At 41.9% G+C, this 21,542-nt stretch overlaps 4 protein-coding genes and 1 non-coding gene across 5 annotated transcripts in view; 2 read left to right on the forward strand and 3 right to left on the reverse strand.

Moving 5' to 3' along the window:
* The window catches only part of LOC139306281 (collagen alpha-1(XXV) chain), a 136,574-nt gene extending 135,032 nt beyond the window's left edge, over positions 1-1,542 (reverse strand). Inside the window, exons 1-2 of the mRNA XM_070930226.1 lie at positions 1,246-1,542; positions 1,079-1,148 (exon numbers count right to left, since the gene is read on the reverse strand). Of these exons, the coding sequence (XP_070786327.1) occupies positions 1,079-1,148; positions 1,246-1,542 (367 nt within the window). The remainder of the gene's footprint in view (positions 1-1,078; positions 1,149-1,245) is intronic.
* A 4,460-nt stretch (positions 1,543-6,002) lies between these two features.
* On the forward strand, positions 6,003-8,102 carry saxo2 (stabilizer of axonemal microtubules 2). Its single transcript, XM_070930232.1, has 4 exons — positions 6,003-6,115; positions 6,532-6,675; positions 6,888-7,045; positions 7,144-8,102. The coding sequence occupies exons 1-4, from the start codon at positions 6,003-6,005 to the stop codon at positions 8,100-8,102; spliced, it is 1,374 nt and encodes a 457-aa protein (XP_070786333.1).
* Positions 8,103-8,464: 362 nt separating this feature from the next.
* larp7 (La ribonucleoprotein 7, transcriptional regulator) lies at positions 8,465-14,600 on the reverse strand. Its single transcript, XM_070929823.1, has 13 exons — positions 14,573-14,600; positions 13,840-14,054; positions 13,614-13,714; positions 13,395-13,478; positions 13,035-13,199; positions 12,840-12,942; positions 12,387-12,686; positions 11,988-12,141; positions 11,718-11,860; positions 11,064-11,176; positions 9,753-9,912; positions 9,396-9,487; positions 8,465-8,934 (listed from the first exon to the last, which is right to left on the reverse strand). The coding sequence occupies exons 2-13, from the start codon at positions 14,039-14,041 to the stop codon at positions 8,857-8,859; spliced, it is 1,695 nt and encodes a 564-aa protein (XP_070785924.1). The 5' UTR covers positions 14,042-14,054; positions 14,573-14,600; the 3' UTR covers positions 8,465-8,856.
* A 616-nt stretch (positions 14,601-15,216) lies between these two features.
* Positions 15,217-15,290, forward strand: trnai-aau (transfer RNA isoleucine (anticodon AAU)). Its single transcript has one exon. It is a non-coding gene; the product is annotated as a tRNA-Ile (tRNA).
* Positions 15,291-15,490: 200 nt separating this feature from the next.
* Positions 15,491-19,324, reverse strand: LOC139305921 (NLR family CARD domain-containing protein 3-like). Its single transcript, XM_070929869.1, has 6 exons — positions 19,012-19,324; positions 17,087-18,809; positions 16,764-16,847; positions 16,544-16,627; positions 15,998-16,075; positions 15,491-15,910 (listed from the first exon to the last, which is right to left on the reverse strand). Exons 1-6 carry the CDS (start codon positions 19,322-19,324, stop codon positions 15,592-15,594), a joined length of 2,601 nt encoding a protein of 866 aa, XP_070785970.1. The 3' UTR covers positions 15,491-15,591.
* Between the last annotated feature and the right edge of the window lie 2,218 nt (positions 19,325-21,542).

The following is a 21,542-nucleotide window of genomic DNA, read 5'->3' on the forward strand; positions in this document are numbered from 1 at the left end:
GCAGTGATGCGTACAGATCCCTCTTTATCAAACTTTAAAAAGTTGTGAAGACATGTCAGTTTCCTGCAGCATGCAGCCTACCTAGCGGCTCAGCCGTGCAGTCACACAGGTGAGTGCGATACTCACATGTGCCTCACTGACAGCACATGTTACTGCCATGTACAGTGACGTGTTATTTACAAACACTTGGCTCTGATTTCAAGGACTCCTTTTATCCACATTGAGAGGGGCTGAGGATCCTGTTTTCAAACCTTTGGTACGCTGAAACCTGATGATTGTCAGTGATCCCTCAGTTGATGCATAACAACAGGGAGAAAAACATTCTTAACCATCTGAACCTTACATTACAAACGGAAAGTAGCTTAAATGGTGGCAATTTTGCAGGGTTCTTTTATATATTCAAATGTATTTTTTTCACCTCATCCTTATAGGAGCTGTCAATCACATATTCAGGAGCAGCAATGACTGTTCTCTCCCTCTGATATCTGACAATGATGCACAATACTAAATGCCATGGTACATAACTTAAAAGGAGAAATGTGATGTTACAACTCAGATTGTGCAGCATTCCCTCCAACATCTCCCAACACTGATGCACTGACTAACCCAACCTTGACTCCAGCCCAAAATGACCAGAATGCTGAAGGAATGAATGTTTCCATCTACTGGTGGAAAATGTGAATTTCAAGAAGCTCTCTCTCTCTCTCTCTCTCTCTCTCTCTCTCTCTCTCTCTCTCCAAGTGGACAAGTGAGCAGGCAACATCACAAGTCAAACAACCTCTCAGCACCTCTATGTATAGACGGCTGTTAAATACCTTTCTTACTGTTAAGTGTAATGGCCGGTCAGCTGTCTGCATCCTTCACAGCAAGACCTCCACAAACTATCAACACTATCCAGGCAAACTGTCATGTGTCATTGGTTTCAATGGAATAAACAAAAAAAAAAAAAAAGGACCTGCTCAGAAAGCTCCCATTCATCCCATCAACTCTGCTCTGAGCCAAGCAGCCTTCAGATCCAGTGTCTCCACACCAGCAGACATGTGCACATAACGCATTGGGAAAAGTAGTTTTCATTTACCTGGAGGGCAGTTGCATTCAGGTGATGCTTGTCTTGCAGTGCGAATCTTGACTAGATTTTCATAGGAGCGCTGAAATGTTAAAAGAATGCCATTTTCATTGATATGCACATAAAAAAAAAAAAAAAACATTTAACTCAAGGAGAGCAAGTGCAAGAGTCAGTCTTACCTGAGAGAGCAGCTCGTCCACTCTTTGTTCAATCAGTGAATTAAAATCATCCATGGAGTAGCCCGGGGCACGGATCAAGGTGTGCTCGCCGCTCCCACTCTCCAAATCCACGACCCGGCTCTTGATATCAGCTGTGTTAATGCTCAGGAGAATGCAAAGGGCGATGGACGCCACCGAGCATAAAGACGAGATTATGTTCAGCACTGTGGTGCGCCAATATTGCCGCTTCTGAGGCGCCACTTCTTTCTCCATTTTCCCCGCGCACTTAGATGCTCCTCTTGCCTCCGCGAGCTCCATTTAACTACAACTACACGCGCTGTTGGGAGCAAACTGCATCTGGCGCGGAGTCACGAATTTGTGGCACACTGTTCTGACTGTGTGTGTGTGTGTGTGTGTGTGTGTGTGTGTGTGCCTGCGACGCGGCGTTTCACGTACGGTGACTTTGTGGTGACAGCTGCAGATAGATGAGATGGTATGAGCCCCACTTACGCTCCAGCCAAAAGCAAGTCAACCTGTGTGCCTGCGTGTTGTGGCTCCTGCAAACCTGTTGCACCGAGCCCTGCACAGTAGTCTGCTGCAGAGGAAATTGCTATTACGCGCAATAAAGTCGAAAGAGAGACTTGGGGGAGTGGGGGGGGGGGGCAGAAGGCAGCGCGCATGTAGTGGAGACAGCGTTAGCGCTGGGAGCTTTTGCACGGTGCGGGCTTGCTCCCCCTCATCACGGCAGCAACACGCCTCCAATCTGTCCCGACTGATTAACATAATGTATTGACCCGCTCCTTTTGAGCTCTGGCAGCCGAGCACAGTTGCCATTAGTTGGCATGAAGTGCATATTATATATTATATTGTGTTCCTGTCAGATCTCCAGTTACAGGACAAAGGGACGCTGCGTAAAGGGGCATTTACTAGTTGCGTTTTGTACAAAATATGGTAGGAAAAGACAGCAAACGCGTTTAAGATAATAAATCATTCATGGGATTATCATGTTGTTTAAAACTGTAGATCTGCAGTCCATGTGCGGCAACGTTAACATGTTGGTTTTGGCCATGGCCAAAAACGCACGAAAATCTTAAAAGCTCTCTGTGTAAGGTTTGGGTGGCACTCACTAAACTGTCCAAAGGTGACAAAAAGAGCGCATCTTGTTGATGAACTGTGTTCAAACACAGAGGCTGGCGTGTAGCGACCCCACAGTCCCGCGTCTCTGTTTGCTGCCTTGAATTCTGATATTAGTTCATATCTACAGTGCATCCGGAAAGTATTCACAGCGCTTCACTTTTTCCACATTTTGTTATGTTGCAGCCTTATACCAAAATGGATTAAATTCATTTTTTTCCTCAAAATTCTACACACAACACCTCATAATGACAACGTGAAAAAAGTTTGAGATTTTTGCAAATTTATTAAAAATAAAAAACCTGAGAAATCACATGTACATAAGTATTCACAGCCTTTGCTCAATACTTTGTTGATGCACCTTTGGCAGCAATTACAGCCTCAAGTCTTTTTGAATATGATGCCACAAGCTTGGCACACCTATCTTTGGGCAGTTTCACCCATTCCTCTTTGCAGCACCTCTCAAGCTCCATCAGGTTGGATGGGAAGCGTCGGTGCACAGCCATTTTCAGATCTCTCCAGAGATGTTCAATCGGATTCAAGTCTGGGCTCTGGCTGGGCCACTCAAGGACATTCACAGAGTTGTCCTGAAGCCACTCCTTTGATATCTTGGCTGTGTGCTTAGGGTCGTTGTCCTGCTGAAAGATAAACCGTCGCCCCAGTCTGAGGTCAAGAGCGCTCTGGAGCAGGTTTTCATCCAGGATGTCTCTGTACTTTGCTGCATTCATCTTTCCCTCTATCCTGACTAGTCTCCCAGTTCCTGCCGCTGAAAAACATCCCCACAGCATGATGCTGCCACCACCATGCTTCACTGTAGGGATGGTATTGGCCTGGTGATGAGCGGTGCCTGGTTTCCTCCAAACGTGACGCCTGGCATTCACACCAAAGAGTTCAATCTTTGTCTCATCAGACCAGAGAATTTTGTTTCTCATGGTCTGAGAGTCCTTCAGGTGCCTTTTGGCAAACTCCAGGCGGGCTGCTATGTGCCTTTTACTAAGGAGTGGCTTCCGTCTGGCCACTCTACCATACAGGCCTGATTGGTGGATTGCTGCAGAGATGGTTGTCCTTCTGGAAGGTTCTCCTCTCTCCACAGAGGAACTCTGGAGCTCTGACAGAGTGACCATCGGGTTCTTGGTCACCTCCCTGACTAAGGCCCTTCTCCCCCGATTACTCAGTTTAGATGGCCGGCCAGCTCTAGGAAGAGTCCTGGTGGTTCCGAACTTCTTCCACTTACGGATGATGGAGGCCACTGTGCTCATTGGGACCTTCAAAGCAGCAGAAATTTTTCTGTAACCTTCCCCAGATTTGTGCCTCGAGACAATCCTGTCTCGGAGGTCTACAGACAATTCCTTTGACTTCATGCTTGGTTTGTGCTCTGACATGCACTGTCAACTGTGGGACCTTATATAGACAGGTGTGTGCCTTTCCAAATCATGTCCAATCAACTGAATTTACCACAGGTGGACTCCAATTAAGCTGCAGAAACATCTCAAGGATGATCAGTGGAAACAGGATGCACCTGAGCTCAATTTTGAGCTTCATGGCAAAGGCTGTGAATACTTATGTACATGTGATTTCTTAGTTTTTTACTTTTAATAAATTTGCAAAAATTTCAAAAAAACTTTTTTCACATTGTCATTATGGGGTGTTGTGTGTAGAATTTTGAGGAAAAAAATTAATTTAATCCATTTTGGAATAAGGGTGTAACATAACAAAATGTGGAAAAAGTGAAGCGCCGTGAATACTTTCCGGATGCACTGTATGTCGTGGATTTGGTTTGCGGAGTAGCAGACGATGCACACAACCCATCGGTGGTTCACATGACATGTAACTGCAAAACACTGAGAAACTGCAGGTTTCACATCTTAAGTACATAAGCATCAACACAACAATGCATCAATGCATCTGGTTTTATTGTGCAGACTGTTGTTCTCAATGTCTCAATGCTAGTTTTGAGATGTATTTAATGAACATCAATCCTCTGACACTGTTCACCCGTTTCGAGATGTATTTCGGAGCGAGTCTGATGACACTGAATAGGGAAGTCACATTTCATATGCAGTCAGACATTCTTAATGGGGAAGGACTTCAAATATCCATGAACCTCCCCAGACTCCTGACTTCTTATTCCGGGGGTTCCTCTTTGCAGCCTTTTTGCATTTTAATGCTTCTCTGTGAAAATATATCTCACGTCCAAATCACTGACAGAGAATGAATGATCGAGAGCTCAGGCAGAACTGCACAGAGAGTTATCAATGGTGATCTGACTTTTTATCAGGGCAGAGTTTTCCTCCTTTATGTTATGCTATTTGAGCCTCTTCAGGTTGCTTGATTGACATCTCCCTCACTCACCTGTTAGGGCGGGACAATTTGCCCTTTTATAATTCTTATTGGTAGACGGAGTCCTCCGACCTCATGCAACTCTCAGCTTCAACATGAGTAGAGGTCCACTCAGCCAGTTTGTCACTTTGACTATGTCAACTGTATAAATGTGACCCAATGCACTTACTAATGTGCATTTGACTTGCAGCTGAACATAAGTCCACTCTGATGTAGTCATTCCTCCCTGAGTCTGCAGTTGTTATTTTCACAGTTCATTGACTCCTTTTGTTCAAGTTCGAGTTATTTTGTTATTAAGTTGATAAATAGTTTTACAGGGCTAATATATCAGACTTTCCCTGTGGAGGCTCGTGGTATCTCATAGTCTAAATGCTGCTTCAGAGACTTTTCCACCCAACAATACAGTTCTATGAGAAACACTAAATATTTAACGTATTGTCATTTATTTTCCTTGTAGTTATATGTATTTTGCCAAATCGTGTTTTGTATATTATTATATAGAAAAGTCTCCAAAGTCAAATGGTTGGACCTAATGCAAGATGTGGACCTAATGGTCTCTCTATGGGTCTTTTTTAAAGCTTTGGACGCCATCTAGTGGACAAACACAGCAATGACCTTGGTCCAGAGGATTCAATAATGCATAATTAAACATTTGTGCGGGGCAAAATCCCCATGACTACATCCGCTGTATTTCACAAGGTCACACACACAGTGTGTGTGTGTGTGTGTGTGTGTGTGTCTGTGCGCATGTGCTTATCCCCTCTCTCTCTCTCTCTCTCTCTCTCTCTCTCTCTCTCTGTTTTTTTGTTTTTTTTTGGACATGACTACAAAGTGACAGATGGAGTCCTGCGAACATGTCACGTGACAAAATGCACGACCCGACTGCACCTTGCATATTCAGCATTTTAAAAAATAGAAGAAAAAACGGTAAGAAGCAGCATAATCTCGCTGAGAAGTCTAATGCCACTTGGTTTAAAAAGGGGACACATCCATATTGATGGACTACTTATATCTTTTTTTAAAGTGGCCACTTCACTTTCTGTAACATTACTACAGTGGGAGGGATGGGGGGGGTTTGGAATCCTCTTTACGCGCCAAAAAAGCGCATCATCACTTGCGGCGTCCTCGCCTTGACAACCGGTCCTGCATCAGAGAGTAATCCACTGCTGTTTATTTTTAGAAGCTCTCGGCCGCTGCGTGCTACTCTCGTTCAGCGCACAGCCCGTGTTCCTCCGGTCAATAATTCATACACCGTCGGCCTGCAGCGAGGAGTCAGGGAGCAGGCTGCAACAGCTCCGAGCCACATGACGCCAAGCAGCGCACAGCAGGGCGCACAGCAGGGCGCACCGCCGGGGCGAGCGACGCACCCCGAAACTATGAGGCAGCAAAACGGCAACCCACAAGCCACATCCACCAGGTGAGAGTAATGTTTTCTGTATGACACGGCCGTGTCTGGTAGGGCTTTCTGGTGACCTGCTTGTGTATTTTCAAACGTTATATTCTTTTCAATGGAATTATGCGACCTGTAGTTGTGAAATGTCTGCAAAAATGTGTGTTAATGCTGATTCTATAGGCTGTAAAACTCATCTCATAGGATGTCATTACTTAAATTTACATTGGCTCAAAAGCAACTATGTATATGCGATATATTTGATTATCTGTGGAGAAGGAGTGTGTTTTATTCAATTTCAGCTTTTCTATTTCACTTTACTCATAATGTATTTTTTATATGGCACTGTCTCAATGCCTTTGGACGTCTTAAGGAGCATAAAGAGCAGTTGCCTTGTTGTTTAAAGTGTTATATAAATAAATGTTCCTTGCCCTGATGTCCAGGAAGCTCTCCGGCTCTCAGATGACCACAGAGTACCAGGAGAGGTTCCTTCACCCACGCTGCTACACGACTCTTATCTTGACCCCAACGCAGAAAGACCCTTACCATCCACTGAGGGGGGCGAGTGCCGATACGACCACTTTTAGGTAAGATCTAAAGTGTTTGCCTTGTCTCACCGGACACATGTTATCGAACCTGCCTGAAACTCCCACCTCTGAAGACTGATGTTCCTGGTGGGTGAGGCAGAATGATGCCAATGTCTCCCCACCTGTTCAATAGGCCCAGTAGTCCATGATGCAGTGCAGCTGGCTCTCACCTAAACCCTACCTGTTTATAAAAACTTCTACATGTGTTTCAGGTCATACTATATTGCCCACAAAGGGATAAAAAAGGCCCCACAGCCACCTATGCCCCCTAAGAGCCACCAGAGATGCAGCAGCGCTCCACACAATCCTGTGCGCTCTGTAGCGAACCAGATGGCTTCCAAGGTGGAGGACTTCACATCAGTGTACAAAAGTAAGCAATTTGAAGATCCTACATTGCAAGAAATTTAAAACGACATATACAGTATATGCACCCTGATTCAAATCCAGTCCACCGTCTCTCGTTTTCAGACGACTTCCGAGCATGGAAAGCAAACAAGCGGCAGCCATATAAGCTATATGACAGCTTGAAGGTCAACCAAGGATTAGTTGTCACAAACAGTAGGTCCAAAGAAGGTCGCCCGCAGAAGAAATCAGTTGAAGTTGTAGCTAACACTAAACCAGTCCCGCAGGTGCGAGATCCTCAACCTTTTGAAAGCATCACCAGCTACAGGTCTGATTATGTCACCCATCAACTGCCACCCAGGACACGCAGGAAGAAGCCTGTGTACCAAACCAGCAAAGATCTGCCATCAGAGGATGCGGTGCCCTCAAGGCCAAAGGCGGTCTTGGACATAAACCAAGAACTTTTTGACGAAGCCAGTGATTTTATTCAACAATTCAAGACCTGGTCCTTTGAAAGCATGTTCCACGGCCAAGGCAAAGCCAAAGGGTCCAGTCCACCAGCAGATCACAACAAGTTCATCACCACAGCACATGCGGACTACACGGCACACAAGTGCCAGCGTACCAAACCAGTCCTTCCATCTATGCAAACCAGTGAGAAAAGCAAGGAGCCCTTTCAGGCAACGACCACCATGAAGGAGGATTACAAAGCTTGGGTCACACCACCACGCATCCCCCCAGTACGTAAAGAGGAGCTGGACTGGCCCAAGAAACCCACCTTTTCAGTTTGCACACCTAAGCCTGCTGAGAGCTGCAAAACAACCCCAAAGCCTTTTAGCGTTCAGCCCAAACTGAGCGAGACTGCAGTCTGTGACTCCAGCTGTGACGCCACCCAGAAATCTCAATGTCCTGCTGAGAATGGAGCCTTTTCCGGCTTTGAATGCATCTCCACTGGAACTGAAGAATCCAGGAGGTACTGGACCGCCTCTTTGGGCAGACGAGTGACTTGGCCCAATGGTGACATTTGTGAGAAGCCATCTGAGACCCACCAAATAATCAGCTGCGTGGTCTCTGGGAGAAACTGAGGTCGATGACGAGATGTGATGCTGCCGCACATTACCTCGGGCAGTTTCTACCTTTACACCAATAAAAGCCATAAATGGAAGTGAGATTATGCAATGGCAGCTATTTTTATACTACTAAGCATCTCACTGATACTCCCTAGCACAACTCAGTTTGAGTGTTATGTCATCTACTAAATTGAGGCCAATTCACGTTCAGTTTGGGAAACAAGTTACAGCTAAATGTGGTCCATCACAACATACATCCTCCAATGAATGAATGGAATGTAACTACCTTGACTACAATAACTCATAGTAAAAGTTGGGAGTGTGTACATGAAGGTTTGAGAGAAGCAGTGTGTTATAAATACCAAACAACAAAATGCTGTAATCATCAAATAATGACATTTTATTAAAAAACAAAAAAGGCAAATACCTTCAAAAGGTAATGCCATGACGTCTTGACTGGGAGAACTTTCAAATCAATCATATTTACATCATATACAGAATCTTTAAAAAACAAAAAGGCGGCTATCAATTAAAACTAAATGTTGCCAAAATGCCTATATGCATAGCAGCATTCCACATTACCTTGGGGGCTCCAGTGCAAACCAAAAAAAATAAGGGGACATTTTAACTAGTTTACACTTGTTCAAGTCTCCATTCAGTTCTCTTCCAGCTAAGTACGCATTAACACCAACTGTCCCCTTCGAATCACATCATGTAAAGTCTACATGGTTTAACATATATGCTTGTCAAACACTAGTGTCAGAAGCCGTCAGTCGTCTTGGAAACGGATGTGCTTAGTAGCTTCCCTGGCCCGGGCAAGGATGATTTTTTCGGCTTTGGATATGAGCTGAAGAGTGTGACCAGAAAAAAAGAAATTAGATGTGATAGCAAATAAACAAAGGGGAGGCACTACTTTAACTGTAGTGATGGCATGTGACGTGTGTGTGTGTGTGTCAAAATGAATCCAGGTATTAGACAACATCCAAAAATTGATTGGATTTAGGATAAGCTGCTTACAAAATATGAATCCGAAATTCCAGTCACAAATGTCTGTCTGTTTTTTTGATTATTCTTATTATTACCATATAAAACAGTGTACACCAAGTCTGTATTACAATGTGTGTTAATACAATGTCACATTTTAAGATTATATATCCCAAATACCACATGATTTAGATTTAATTTTGCTAAGAGCTGACACAACTTCCTGAAAACAGCCTCTTGTTAACATACTTAAATAAAATAACTAATCAACAATATATTGATGTGCACAGTAATATGTATGTATAGGTATTTGTCTGATCTCACCTTCTCTGTGCCCCGCTTCTTTTCCCTCGGACGATTCAGCTTGACTTGGCGGTCCACTAGGATCTTCTGCCAGTACCTTTGTTCATGGTCACCTTTGAAAGGCATTGAGATTAATTAAGTTATGTCATGATTCAGTTTAAGTGGTGAAATTTTAACAATGAAACCTTTTGAAAAACACAGAACGTGAGACTAGCTGATGGGCACCGACCCAATAAATTATTTCCACCATCATCAATTATGAAAACCACAGTGCCAGCTCAGTCATCCACATCCTCTCCTCAACTGGAGAGGATCAGAGGTGCATAAAGCCTGTGCACAAATAATTCTATCTTAAAAGAAGGGAATACAAATCCATACCTGAGAGGATCTCAAGCTTCCAGCTGTGCTCTTTCTGAAGCTCGGCTCGAGCGTCACCAACGGCTTTAGCTTCCTCTGGGGTGTGAAAGCGGATGTGACCCTCAGCATCGCCATCCAAAATGTCGATGTACGCCACTGGTGATATTTTGCATAGCGCATCCTGCACAAAATAATCCAAAAACAAGCACAGATAAATAATCTTACAGATCTACATAATGATTACATTACACACCGCACCTGACCAAGTGATTAACCGGAAGAATATTAAATGTTATTCATTGTTTAACTTTGAATGAATGAGGAACAGACTCACTCAGTAAAGTTGGGGGGGAAAGGTTGGTGATCAGAACTTTATTAAAGCAACATTATGCAAGAATTGGTATTTCTTGCGACTTGGCACCCCTACAGTTTTCGGAGTGCAGTTCACCCTCATGGACAGCTGTACACGAGAATTTGTTGACGAGCAAGTGCAACACGCCATAATGTTAGCAAGCCAGCTAACATTACTTACTAGCCCAACAGCAAGACGGCCAGCTCACCGTCTGTTTTGCAGCCTTTTACTTTGCGAAGCCCTCACCTACGACTAAAAGCCAGCCCGAGATTTACTCGTCGGGCCTCTGCTCGGTCTCTCTCTCTCTTTCTCTTCCTCACTCAGTCAACGTCCTCTTCGGCCTCTTCACATCTGCCATGATGTCCATCATGAGAGTACCGAGCTGTGTGAAGTAGTGACGTAATGCGTGACATAATTCTCGCCGGAGATCGTATCGCTCAACCAAGTTACATATTGCAGGAACAGGAGTTCGGGGGAACAGAGGTGCTATTGTCACCATTACAAGTCAGTGTTTCATCTAAATGATTTGAAGCTGTTATTTTAAGGTAAAATAGTTACATAACGTTGCTTTAAATATAAAAAAGGTGCCATTTCTACCAATCAATTACCTGTGAACTAGGCCAAGCTGTCCAGTGCTACTTTATTGGTGTCAGGATACAACGGACATATTTTTTAACATTTTGCGATACAAAACCTAATTAACTATTTTGCTTCAAATCAACAGGAGAGTCAAATTCCTTCATTCTTTGATATTATGCTCTTAGACCATCTCAGAAACGTAATGATCAAAAAGGGATTTCAGAAATGTTTATATCCAAACGATATATTCGTCAGCTTCCAGTTAAAGGTGATGGAAATTCATTCAAAACTAGGAACTAAAAACAGCCTTGACTTGAGCATCAGAAGATGAAAAAAGGTCCTTAAGTCGTTTCTTATGATTTGATAACCAAATACAGATGATAATAACAGTTATACTGTACTTTGATAAACTTCCTCCCTGGTAGCTGCTTGTTGTCTGTAATCTTCATGATGACACCACTGGTAAACTGAGGACCTAGGTTAGTCGCCTTCTCACTTTTGTTACTCTTCTCAACTAGAAGAAAAAGAAAACAAACCAACATTATTGCATCAAACAACAGAACCAATCTTGCACATTTATTCTAACCAAGAGGAAAAGCTTCCGTGAGCAGATGTTAATTATTATGAGGAACTCATTATTATTATTAAGTTTGATTTGATGTTTTGGAGTAATACTGCGACGTCAATACTGTTGAGAGGACGGCTTTGACTGTCACTGTAATGTCATCTTCACTGATGTTACTGCATGTTAAATGCAACGGTTCAGCGCTGAAATGTACCAGTTGTGTGAAACTTCTGAAATCAAAATCTCTTCCAAAGACTTTAATTTTACTTGGAAATGTCAGCATCCAAACTATGTTTCACATCATATCTTTCTTGTTTTCAACACACAGGAATATCAAAATGAGATCACTTGTGACATGACTGCCAATAAGAGGCAACTCACACCTTTTTATAGCAGTTATTTCAAGTGCTGAATTATCTGCTCAACTCCAAATTTCTGCCGTTAATCCCTCTGAATTCAAACCGCCGGGATTAGTGGAGACAAAACTCACTGTTTCCATCTTGAGGATCATTGTCTGTCTCCATGAGACTCTTGTGCGCCTTGTGATCGATCTTATTGATGCACTTCTTCAGGGACGTCATGCTGCGCTTCTGCAAGGTCAGATACTCATCCTTCAACTCAAGCCACTCTTTCCTTCGTGTGTAGAAAAGAGGAAGAAAGATATCCATCATCATGTTAAAGTCATTCTAATTCTGAAGGGGTTTTCACTTGTTAATTCATTCTTGTTTATGGTTGAAGAAAAAGGGATGTAGGATATTACTTTGATAGAACCCGGAGTGGAATGACTTCCTCCCCGATTTTCAATTTCTCCTTGTGTTTCTTTTTTCTCTTCCTCTTTGCTTTCGCTGTTGAATCATCTCTGTTTTCTTTCCCTTCCTCAACACCTCTCTCTGTGACGCTTTTAGTCGGTGGATCTAAAAGGGGAATAACACAGTTGACACAACATCTGACTCGTGGTTTCATTGCTGTATAAAAACACCATCATTCTTTATGTATATTTAGATTGTGAAAAGAAAAAAGCAAAGAGAGTGGACGAAGTAAAAGGAAAGATGTGAGTCTCTTGACAAGTAAATTTCCCCGCTGTGGGATAAATAAAGTCAAAGTCTAAGTATTTGTTTTATTTGTGGATTATGGACCAGCAGATACTGTGATCACTTACTAGTCTTTGTTCCGTCTTTGTCCTTCTCTCCACCTTCACTTTCACTTGTCTTTCTCATCTTAGATGGTACTTCACTTCCTGATCCCTCTGCTGTCTGTGACCGTCGTCTTTTTTTCTCTGACAGCTTGCCCGGTGTCTTCTGAGCGCCGGCCACCTCTGCTTCAAAATCTGCCGTCGCTGAGCGCTTCCTCTTTTGCTCTGATGGGTCTGTGTCCATCGCCTGCTCTTTGGCTTCTTCAGCAGGAGTCTGTGCTTCTTTCTTCTTCTTCTTCTTCCGCTTTTTCTTCTCCTCTTCTTCACCTACAGTAAATGAATGTCAAGACGTGGGGATCAATGCAACAAATCGCACCGACAGCCTCTTTCTTTATATTATGCCAGCATCACATTTCATGTTTCTCAGTGGTAGTGAGAAGCAGAGATGTAAAAGAAATGCATTTTAATTCATCAAAGTACCCGATGGTGGGTTATCGCCTGGCAGAGGAAGGGGCTTCCTACTTTTCGTCTTGGGGAAAATCCCTGGCTTCCTGGGAGCATCTTCAGGGGGGTTGTTCAGCATCTGTTTCAAAGGTCAACATTTTCCATGGGTTTTCTGGACTGACTGTATTATCAGATATTTCAGGCAACAGTGAAATATTAATAAGTTATCACCTCTATGGCTTTGTGTGCGTCTTCCTCTTTCTCAAACTCTACAAAGGCAAAGCCCTTGGAGTCACCAGAGGACTTGTATCTGGGGATGCTAACATAAACCACATTCCCGCATTTTGTGAACACTCTCTCTATCCAGCTATGTGTCACGTCCTTGGGCAAAAGTTCCTTAAAAAATAAATAAATAAAAAGAGAGACAGAAATTTAGAGTCAGAGTATTCTGGCAGGCATCAAGATAATCAGCAAATGAGTATTGGGTCTCCCCAATGGAAGATCAAATCAAATTATTGTGTATTTCTGCAAATGTAGTCCAGACTTTTCTATAAAAATCAAATAAAAATTAGAACATAAAACAGTTTTTACCACATAGACTGTGCGGCTGTCGACATTATTTGGTATGTCTCCAATTGGAAGCTGACGCCGTACTTTATTTCCCTCTAGGTTAACCTGAAACGAAATTCATTGCATTCATTTGACATTAGTTTGGAGCCATGTATAACCTCTCCCTTAAACACTGTTAGGCATGTGTTTTTCAAAAGAATTCACAAAAAAAAAAGATTGACAAGGTTCACATTACAGTACCTCAACTACAGATGAATTTTTCAGCGCTCTCGCAATCAGCTTGGTGTCAGTCGTCAGCTTCTTCATGCGATTGAAGTCCGCCAGCACAGATATATCAACATCTAAGATAAATAACACATGGCTTAGCATAATGTTTAAGGCAAAATCCACTCCCTTCATGTCAAAACTTGCATTAAATGGCAGATATAAATGTGGTGGTGTATTATTGATATTGATAGCCCCTTACATCCATCGTCTGAGTCATCGATGAGTTTTCTTAGAAAGCGGTCCTTGTGGAGGTTGACATCTCCGAACCAGAACTCCACTTGCTTCTTCACATCACCCAGCAGCTGTTTGACGCGGGACCTCTTCTTTTTTTCCATCTCCTTGTTCTTGCTGCTGGGTGCTGTGGTGCCACCATCACCAGCTCCCCTCTCTGTGTCAATCATCCTGAGGGTGAGACTGCAACACAGGTCAGTAACACTTAAAAAAAAAAGGTACAGTAAATAAGCTTCTTAACTGTGTCCATTTACGTGCATTTTCATACAAAGACCGTGTTAGTGGACTGAGTCACACTATGTGAAGTGGTTTTACTGGATTATGTCCTTAAATTTACCCAAAGTCAACCTCACAGTGGTTACTAACTCTATGAAAGAACCTTCAGCCTGTATGCAGAATCCCCAGTCAATGATGAACACGCCCCTTGAATAGTATCAACAAATTAACAAGATTAACGCCAGTTAGTAAAACACCGTTAGCTTCACACTTAACTAGCAACTCTTAACTATCATTTCCTGCTTTGCTAGCCAATTACATGTTAGCTGTTAGCTATCACTACCTTTAGCAAACTGTTGTTGAAGTTAGTATGTCAATTCGCGGGTAGTTACATTTTAAAAAGACTGCAGACATGCCCACTGCATCTCTAAATCCGTCAACCTCTCACTTAACATTGAACTGACGTAATAATTTACAAAACTCACCCAATTTGAGATGAGGAAACAGCCCACTTTGACGCGCTGCATACACAAAAATAACAAAAAACTGTAGCCTGCTGGCTAACTTCATACGAACGACAATAGCTCGTTCAGTGAGATGTCGCAGAATAATTTCGTCATACCAGAATCTGGGCAAGCAGTTTAAACAGTTTCCGGTGTATTACTACAAAATAAAATGCAAAATATGTGTTGTATGCGTCTGAAATTTCAGCATTTTATTGACAATTGTGCAAACATTAGAACGTTACATGTATAATACACAAAGAGTAGATGCACAGACATTCTAAAAAAAAAATTGAAAACGCACCATAAAGTATCTCCATAAGTAAACGTTTTAAATAGGTCATTGTAAAATGTCAAACAGCTTAACTTAACTCGTCTAAAATGTAAATCAGTGTCTTGGTTAACATTAAAACATAGTTTCACTTGCGTGTAACGTTGATTTATGCTTTTATTTGGAAGACAAAAAAACACCACATCCCAGCTCTACTCAGCATGTTTGTAGTGTTATGTGCCTTTTTTCCAGTAAGATTTAGCTAACATATTCTGAAGCATATCGTGTGTGTGTGTGCATCTTTTTTTGTGTAACGTTGTATAGAAAGTAGAGAACATAGCGATTGCAGTCACGTGGCCGGTTAGCTCAGTTGGTTAGAGCGTGGTGCTAATAACGCCAAGGTCGCGGGTTCGATCCCCGTACGGGCCATTACTTGTTTTGATCTCTTTAAACACATTGTCGTTCATGAGATTCACTTTAAATGCACAATTATCTAAGCAAGCTTATTAGAATAATAGAATAGAATAAAATCTTACCTCTGATGTTGTGTTTTGTTTACTCCTACTCGGACACAATGAATTAACCATTAAAGAAACAAGTTGTTTTGTGCATTAAACATGAAGGAGACTAGTTAACCTTGCTTTAATAGTACCTTTTTTGTCTGCTACATTCAGACATTTGACCTGTATTTCATAGCTTATAACTTGAGGCTAGTGTAGATCTCTGTCTGTCAGAGGTTCAAAATGCTCTCAAACTTTTTGAGCTTCTTGCACATGTCGTCCTCGGTGCAGCACTCAATCCTGGACTTGATGAGCTGTGATAGCTGCTTGTAGAAGGTCTTTGCCCACTGGGCTTCTAAGCAGTGGACCGATATGTTGCACACTTTGTGGAGTACCATCACCAACTTCTCGTTGCTGCTGACCTCACACCTTTTGAAGACCCATTCCCCCCACGCTTCCCATGTATCGTCATCTGTGAAGTTCACAGTAATGCTTTCTTGGGTGCACAAGGACTCTGGCTCTGTGTCAGTCAGGTCGTTCCATATTGCTCTGTATGAAAAGGGAATAAACAGAAGCTTCAGTAAACTTGTTGAAATATGCATTAGAATTATTTGTTGAAAAAAGTAATTCACTCACACAACTTTTTTCAGAGGGTTTGGGGTCAAGTCACTGAGTGACAGCAGACCTCTGTAGCTCACTCGATTTCCCTCCATCCTGTGAAAGCACAAAGGTAACCGTAACACAATGCTTTACACATGAATAAATCAGCAAACCATCAAATATGAAAATATATACAGCTTCTCTATCCTCGGTGTGAACTAAATTGTTGATAGTAAAGGGCACTCAATTAATAAAATATTTTTTATTCAGACCACTTTGTGCCTACAATCAGGTCTTTCCTTATATGTGCAAGCTTGATCATAAATAAGGCTTCCATCCGTTTCAGAGGAATATATATTTTGTTTTGTGGCTTAAATTTATAGCTATTATACTGAGCTGGAGCACAGTTGACCAAACAGTAAGTTTACCTTTGCAACACTTGGCAAAAAGAATTTTGTCCCTGTCAGCTTTTAAATGATCCATGATTTAGACAATCACTCACATTCTCTGTTTGGTAAGACTTTCAGTTCTCCAAAATATATTATGTGGCATATTGTGATACCCCATTCACGAGTTTCTTACCACAATTCTTCAAGCTTTTTTTTCACCCGCGTGGCACCAGAAAGAGCCTGTAGTTCATCATCACCAATGTTTGACCATCCAAGTCTAAAATGGGTAATAGAAAGTGTGATTGTTTGTGAGATTTTATTCCCTCAAATAAAGATCGACTGTACACTTACTAATCTGTCAGTGTGTGTAATTTCTTTGACTTATTAACCTGTAAAATCAATTGACATCTTACCCTAGGTGGGTTATACTTTCTGACACTTGCAGCACATCAGCAATGACCTGAACTGTGTCCATATCGAGGTTGTTTTCTCCAAGCCTTCAAAATGAAATAGTGGAGTCAGTGCATAAGCCACTTTATATAATCCTTAACCTGACAGTGTTGACACTTTACATTTGGCACTTCACAGTCATCAATTTTGGGTTTGATGGATGTAAAGCAATATATATATGTTACCCACAAGGAACTGCAAAGGTTGAAAAATAAACTAAAGAAAACTCTAGATGGGTGACTTCAGAGAATGACACGGTGCAAACCAAATTTTACCTGGAACTCACCAAAGCTTCTCACATCTGAGCAGCAGGGGCTGAATATCTCTAAGTGCCTCACAGCTTACTCCCGTCCCTGTCAGATCCAGCTCTGATATTTTGCCCTTTGTAAGGTTAAGGAAGTAACTGATAGCATTGTAGTCCGTTTGGGAGAGTGTGTCATCACTAACATTAACTCGTAATGTATTTGGTTGTATAGCAAGGGCCAAAGAGGGGTCCTGTTGCTCAAACAGGCAGTGTAAATGGTTTAGGATATGGGCCCCATTCTCACAGAGCATTGTAAGTTCCCTGATGATCTTCTGACGATAGGTGTCCACTTTTTCTTTATGGCAACACAGCCCCACCTGCCTCGACAGAAGATTAGCATTGCGTTCAGAGAGTATTCCAGACAGGAAGCGGTTGAAGAGGTCCAAGTGTCCGTAGTTGGAGCCCTCCCCAGAACTTGCAGTGTGCTGAAGTGCAACAGGTAAAGGGTGATCTGTCACTGCACAATAAACTGCAGCAAAGAACTCTTGAACAGTGAGGTGCGCAAAGGAGTAAACCTCTTCAGTGCAGCCGGGCTCTTGTGCCACTGTCTTGTCAAGGAAGGTACTAACAAAGCTGCATCCTTCCAACACTGCTACATCTTGGTCGCTGCTGTAGAATAGTGTTTGATGCTCCATCAGCTTTTGGAAGGCGAGTCGACCCAGCTTAAGCACAATGTCAGACAGCTGTTGGACGGCCCCCTCTCTTTGCTCTTGAAGAAATGTTTCGGCTCTTGCTTGTGTGTGAGAGCGAAGCAAGGCCACCAGATACTGCACATAAATGTCCGTCATGGTCTTGGGGCTCTCTCCACAGAGGTCTTTGCTTTCTTTGAGGATGCAGCACACAATGTAGCAAAATGCAGGTATGTAGCACAGTGTCAGCATTAGATCATTTGCCGATACCACGGCAAACATGCGGTCAGCAAGGGCACTGTCTTGGAAGTAACGCAAGAAGAAGTCTTGAACTTCAAGCAAGGAGAAGCCAGAAATGAGCACAAAGCGGTCGATGCAGCCCACAGGGATGTGGTTGATAGCTGCAGGTCGACTTGTGAGCATGACAGAAGCGTTTGGCAGCAGCTCACCTTGCATCAGACTTCCAACAATCTCCACCACCTCTGCATCTTCATCAGGCTCAGTCACGAATATGTCTACATCACAGCTTCTGTAGTGTCTAAACTCATCAAAGCCGTCCAAGATGATCAGCAGTTTGTTGTCATTCGCTAAAATGTTATCCAGTTCCTTAGCCAGGTGCCTGTTTTTACGCAAGACCAACTCCCGGAAGTTTGTAGGTTTGTCGATCAGATTCAGGTCTCTGAAGGTCATGTGGATGATGAAATCAAATGCAAGATGGTCTTTGTTTGCCCCAAAATCGAACAGCATCTTCTGCACTAGGATGGTTTTTCCGATGCCAGCCACCCCGGTCACCAGAACTTTCTGGACTAGACGGTTTGCATTTGAACTTGAAAAGAGTTCCGCCGGTGTGATTTTCCTATGCACGGCTGACTTCTGCTGCAAAGATAGTCGCTTTTGTCCAAACGTGAGCACCTCATGTCTTTTTATCTCCAAGCCCTGGTGTCCATCAACCAACAAGAGATTGACATAATGTTCAGAAAAAAGGATTTTCTCTCCATGTCGAGTGTTGTAGAAGAGCATGCTCTCACTCCGACGCCTGAGGACGTCTCTATGCTTTTGTTTGACTTTGTTAAACTCTGCAAAAGACGATAGGATACATGTAATTTATATTTACATCAACTGAAGAACCTTAGAACATGATCATTTGATAGTGCTTCATGAAACACTATTACTGTTTATATGAACTATGCAATGTTATTCCAAGTGTTCTCTTTGCATTACTGTCATTCCAAATATCTTAAATGTACCAATGACATCTCAGCGGTTTCAATAGCATACCTACGGACTGAGGCTGATCTGTGTTGCCTTCTTTAGAGTGTGTCTGTGCTTCTTGCCGATGATGACTGCTAATTGAGAGAAAAATCTTAGCTGCTTCCTCGCCTTTACACTCCAGGACATCCAACACCTTTCTAACTCTTGCCCGGGGCCCCAACTGACACAACACCTCCTCACGGTCATCACGAGTGAACACCTCCTGGCTTACTAAGATTTCCAGCAGAGAGTCAATCTGTCCTTCTAGTTCATCCACGAGAGAAACTCGCAGAACCCTGATTGCTGTCAGACAAGAATTACAACCATCCTTTTCCACCATAACTAATCTGAAATAATCCTCAGCACAAATCAGAAAAGTCCAGTCATGATCCGCTGATGGTGCCAGTTTGAATCGTAGATTTGTGTTGAAAAGCAATTTCCTCTCATAGTTTAGAGGGATCCAGTGGGTGCATGTCTCTCTTCAAGAGCTCAGAAGTAGAATGTGAACTGTACGTTGTAAATACAGAAAGAGGAAGCGCTTTCCCCTTTGACAAAACCTGTTGAGACAGAGTTGTGTCATAATAACACAACTGACTTGACTGTCTTGTTCTTGTGGTTCATGGTAAAACCTCCCATTAAAGCAATATGCACCATTTATATGTTCTGCCAGCGTGATTAATTAATTAGTAAATTAATTTGACACAAATTCCAGCAGTTGTACTATACACCCACTTTAATAATCTAACAAATTTGAGCAGTTTGACTAAATAATGTGGTCAGACTTTTATGAAATAAAAAAAAGAGAAAATCACAGCAAACGGACTATAAAAGGAATGTATTTGGTTTTATTCAATGATTAACCAGGCATGAGCAGAGAGCAACACATCAAGTCACCAGCAGAGGGTCCCCATTGCATGCACAACAAATATAAAAAAACTGTAGGGAACTGAATACTTAAAACCCACCCCTGTAATTATTTACAAAACTATGCACAAGAACACGCATGAAAATAAATAGTTAAAAGGACAAAACAAATATCTACATAACTTAAGAGCATAAGTAATATGTTAATGATGTTCTCCTCTCATAAAATCAAATAATCACACCTTAATGAAAGGCCAACTAGTCTCCTGCTAAGGTTTGTGTTGCACTTGATGATGAAGCATTGTGTTACCCAAGTCAAAAGTGCAAACCCTGTCTATCTGGCACAGTAATGTAAGTATGGTACATGATATGTGATGATGATCTTTAAAAAGTTCCCTACTGTTTGAACCAATATCCAAAATGTAACACATAGGTCATGTTTACACATTTTAAGTTCAACTAACACTGAAATCTGAAAGGAAGAAGAGTTACATAGGAATTGTAAAACGTAATTGTAACTTAATGTAACTTGTCTTCCTAAAATGTCACAAAGCAAAAACATCACTTGGTGGACAGAACGCACTGAGCTGTATTCTGCTCACCTCGTGTTTAAACGTGCTGTAACGTCACAAAGTGGTTAAAAGGGACATTTTATCAAATATCTTTCCAAGAAATACCAAAATCACAAAACAAAATATATAAACAATGTAACCTTACAAACTAAAAAAAATAAAAACTCTACAAGCCATGTTCTTGACAAAGACTTGGATGAGTTGAGTGCAAAATAAGTGTTTTTTTTTTCTTTTCCAAAATTGAGTCATACACCTCCATAGTGCAACCCATGCAAGAAACATCTTAATCATGTCCTACTTTTTAAAAATGCACTTAAAACACCTACAATCCTAATTCCTTTCCTCTTTAAATGACCAATCATTGCGGTCAACGCGTGCTAAATGACCCAAAATGATAGCACAGATCCTGATCTATTTCCCAGGTGGCTGATACCAAATGTATACCATTTATCAAATATTAGGCTTTTAGTCATTCCAGCGGCTTCCCATTTATAGGCAGCATTATGCCGTATTTCTGTTTTAAACAAGAGTTTACCTCATTTATAAAAGCTCATTTAGTATCAAAATTGTTTACCATCACTGTTTTGGAGACTATTGCAATAAAGGCAAACTATCCAGTGGTTATCAAAAGCTCAGGGGTCTACCCAGAATCCCTGGGGATGAAGTCAAGCAATTGTTAAAAAAAGTATATCAATTAGATATTTGTGTATTGTATGATAAATCGCATGATAATATGCACCCTATTTTGGACATGAAGTCATGGTGCTACTATAGAACATTGTAGTGCAGCACTGTTGTTCCATTTGTTTTAGGAAACCCCTGAAACTACACCAGATACCATTAATGTGGACAGGCCGTTAGTCACTGGCATATTGCGTCTTTGCAAGTTCCCCTTTATGAAATCATACAGTCACCACAAGTTTCTATTACTCACAATGAAAATGTATCTCAGTTGCTTTTGCATAATTTAGGAAAGCTGCCAGCATGAGCTTCTGATTTAAAAAAGGAAAGAAATAAAACTGAAGCCTTCATTAACAGACATGTCACTCCTCTCAAAACTTTCAAATTCAAACCCACACATGATTGATATCTTTGAGGAAAGTAGATCACAGCCACTCTAGG

Source organism: Enoplosus armatus, chromosome 23, assembly GCF_043641665.1.
Source record: "Enoplosus armatus isolate fEnoArm2 chromosome 23, fEnoArm2.hap1, whole genome shotgun sequence".
NCBI lineage: Eukaryota > Metazoa > Chordata > Actinopteri > Centrarchiformes > Enoplosidae > Enoplosus > Enoplosus armatus.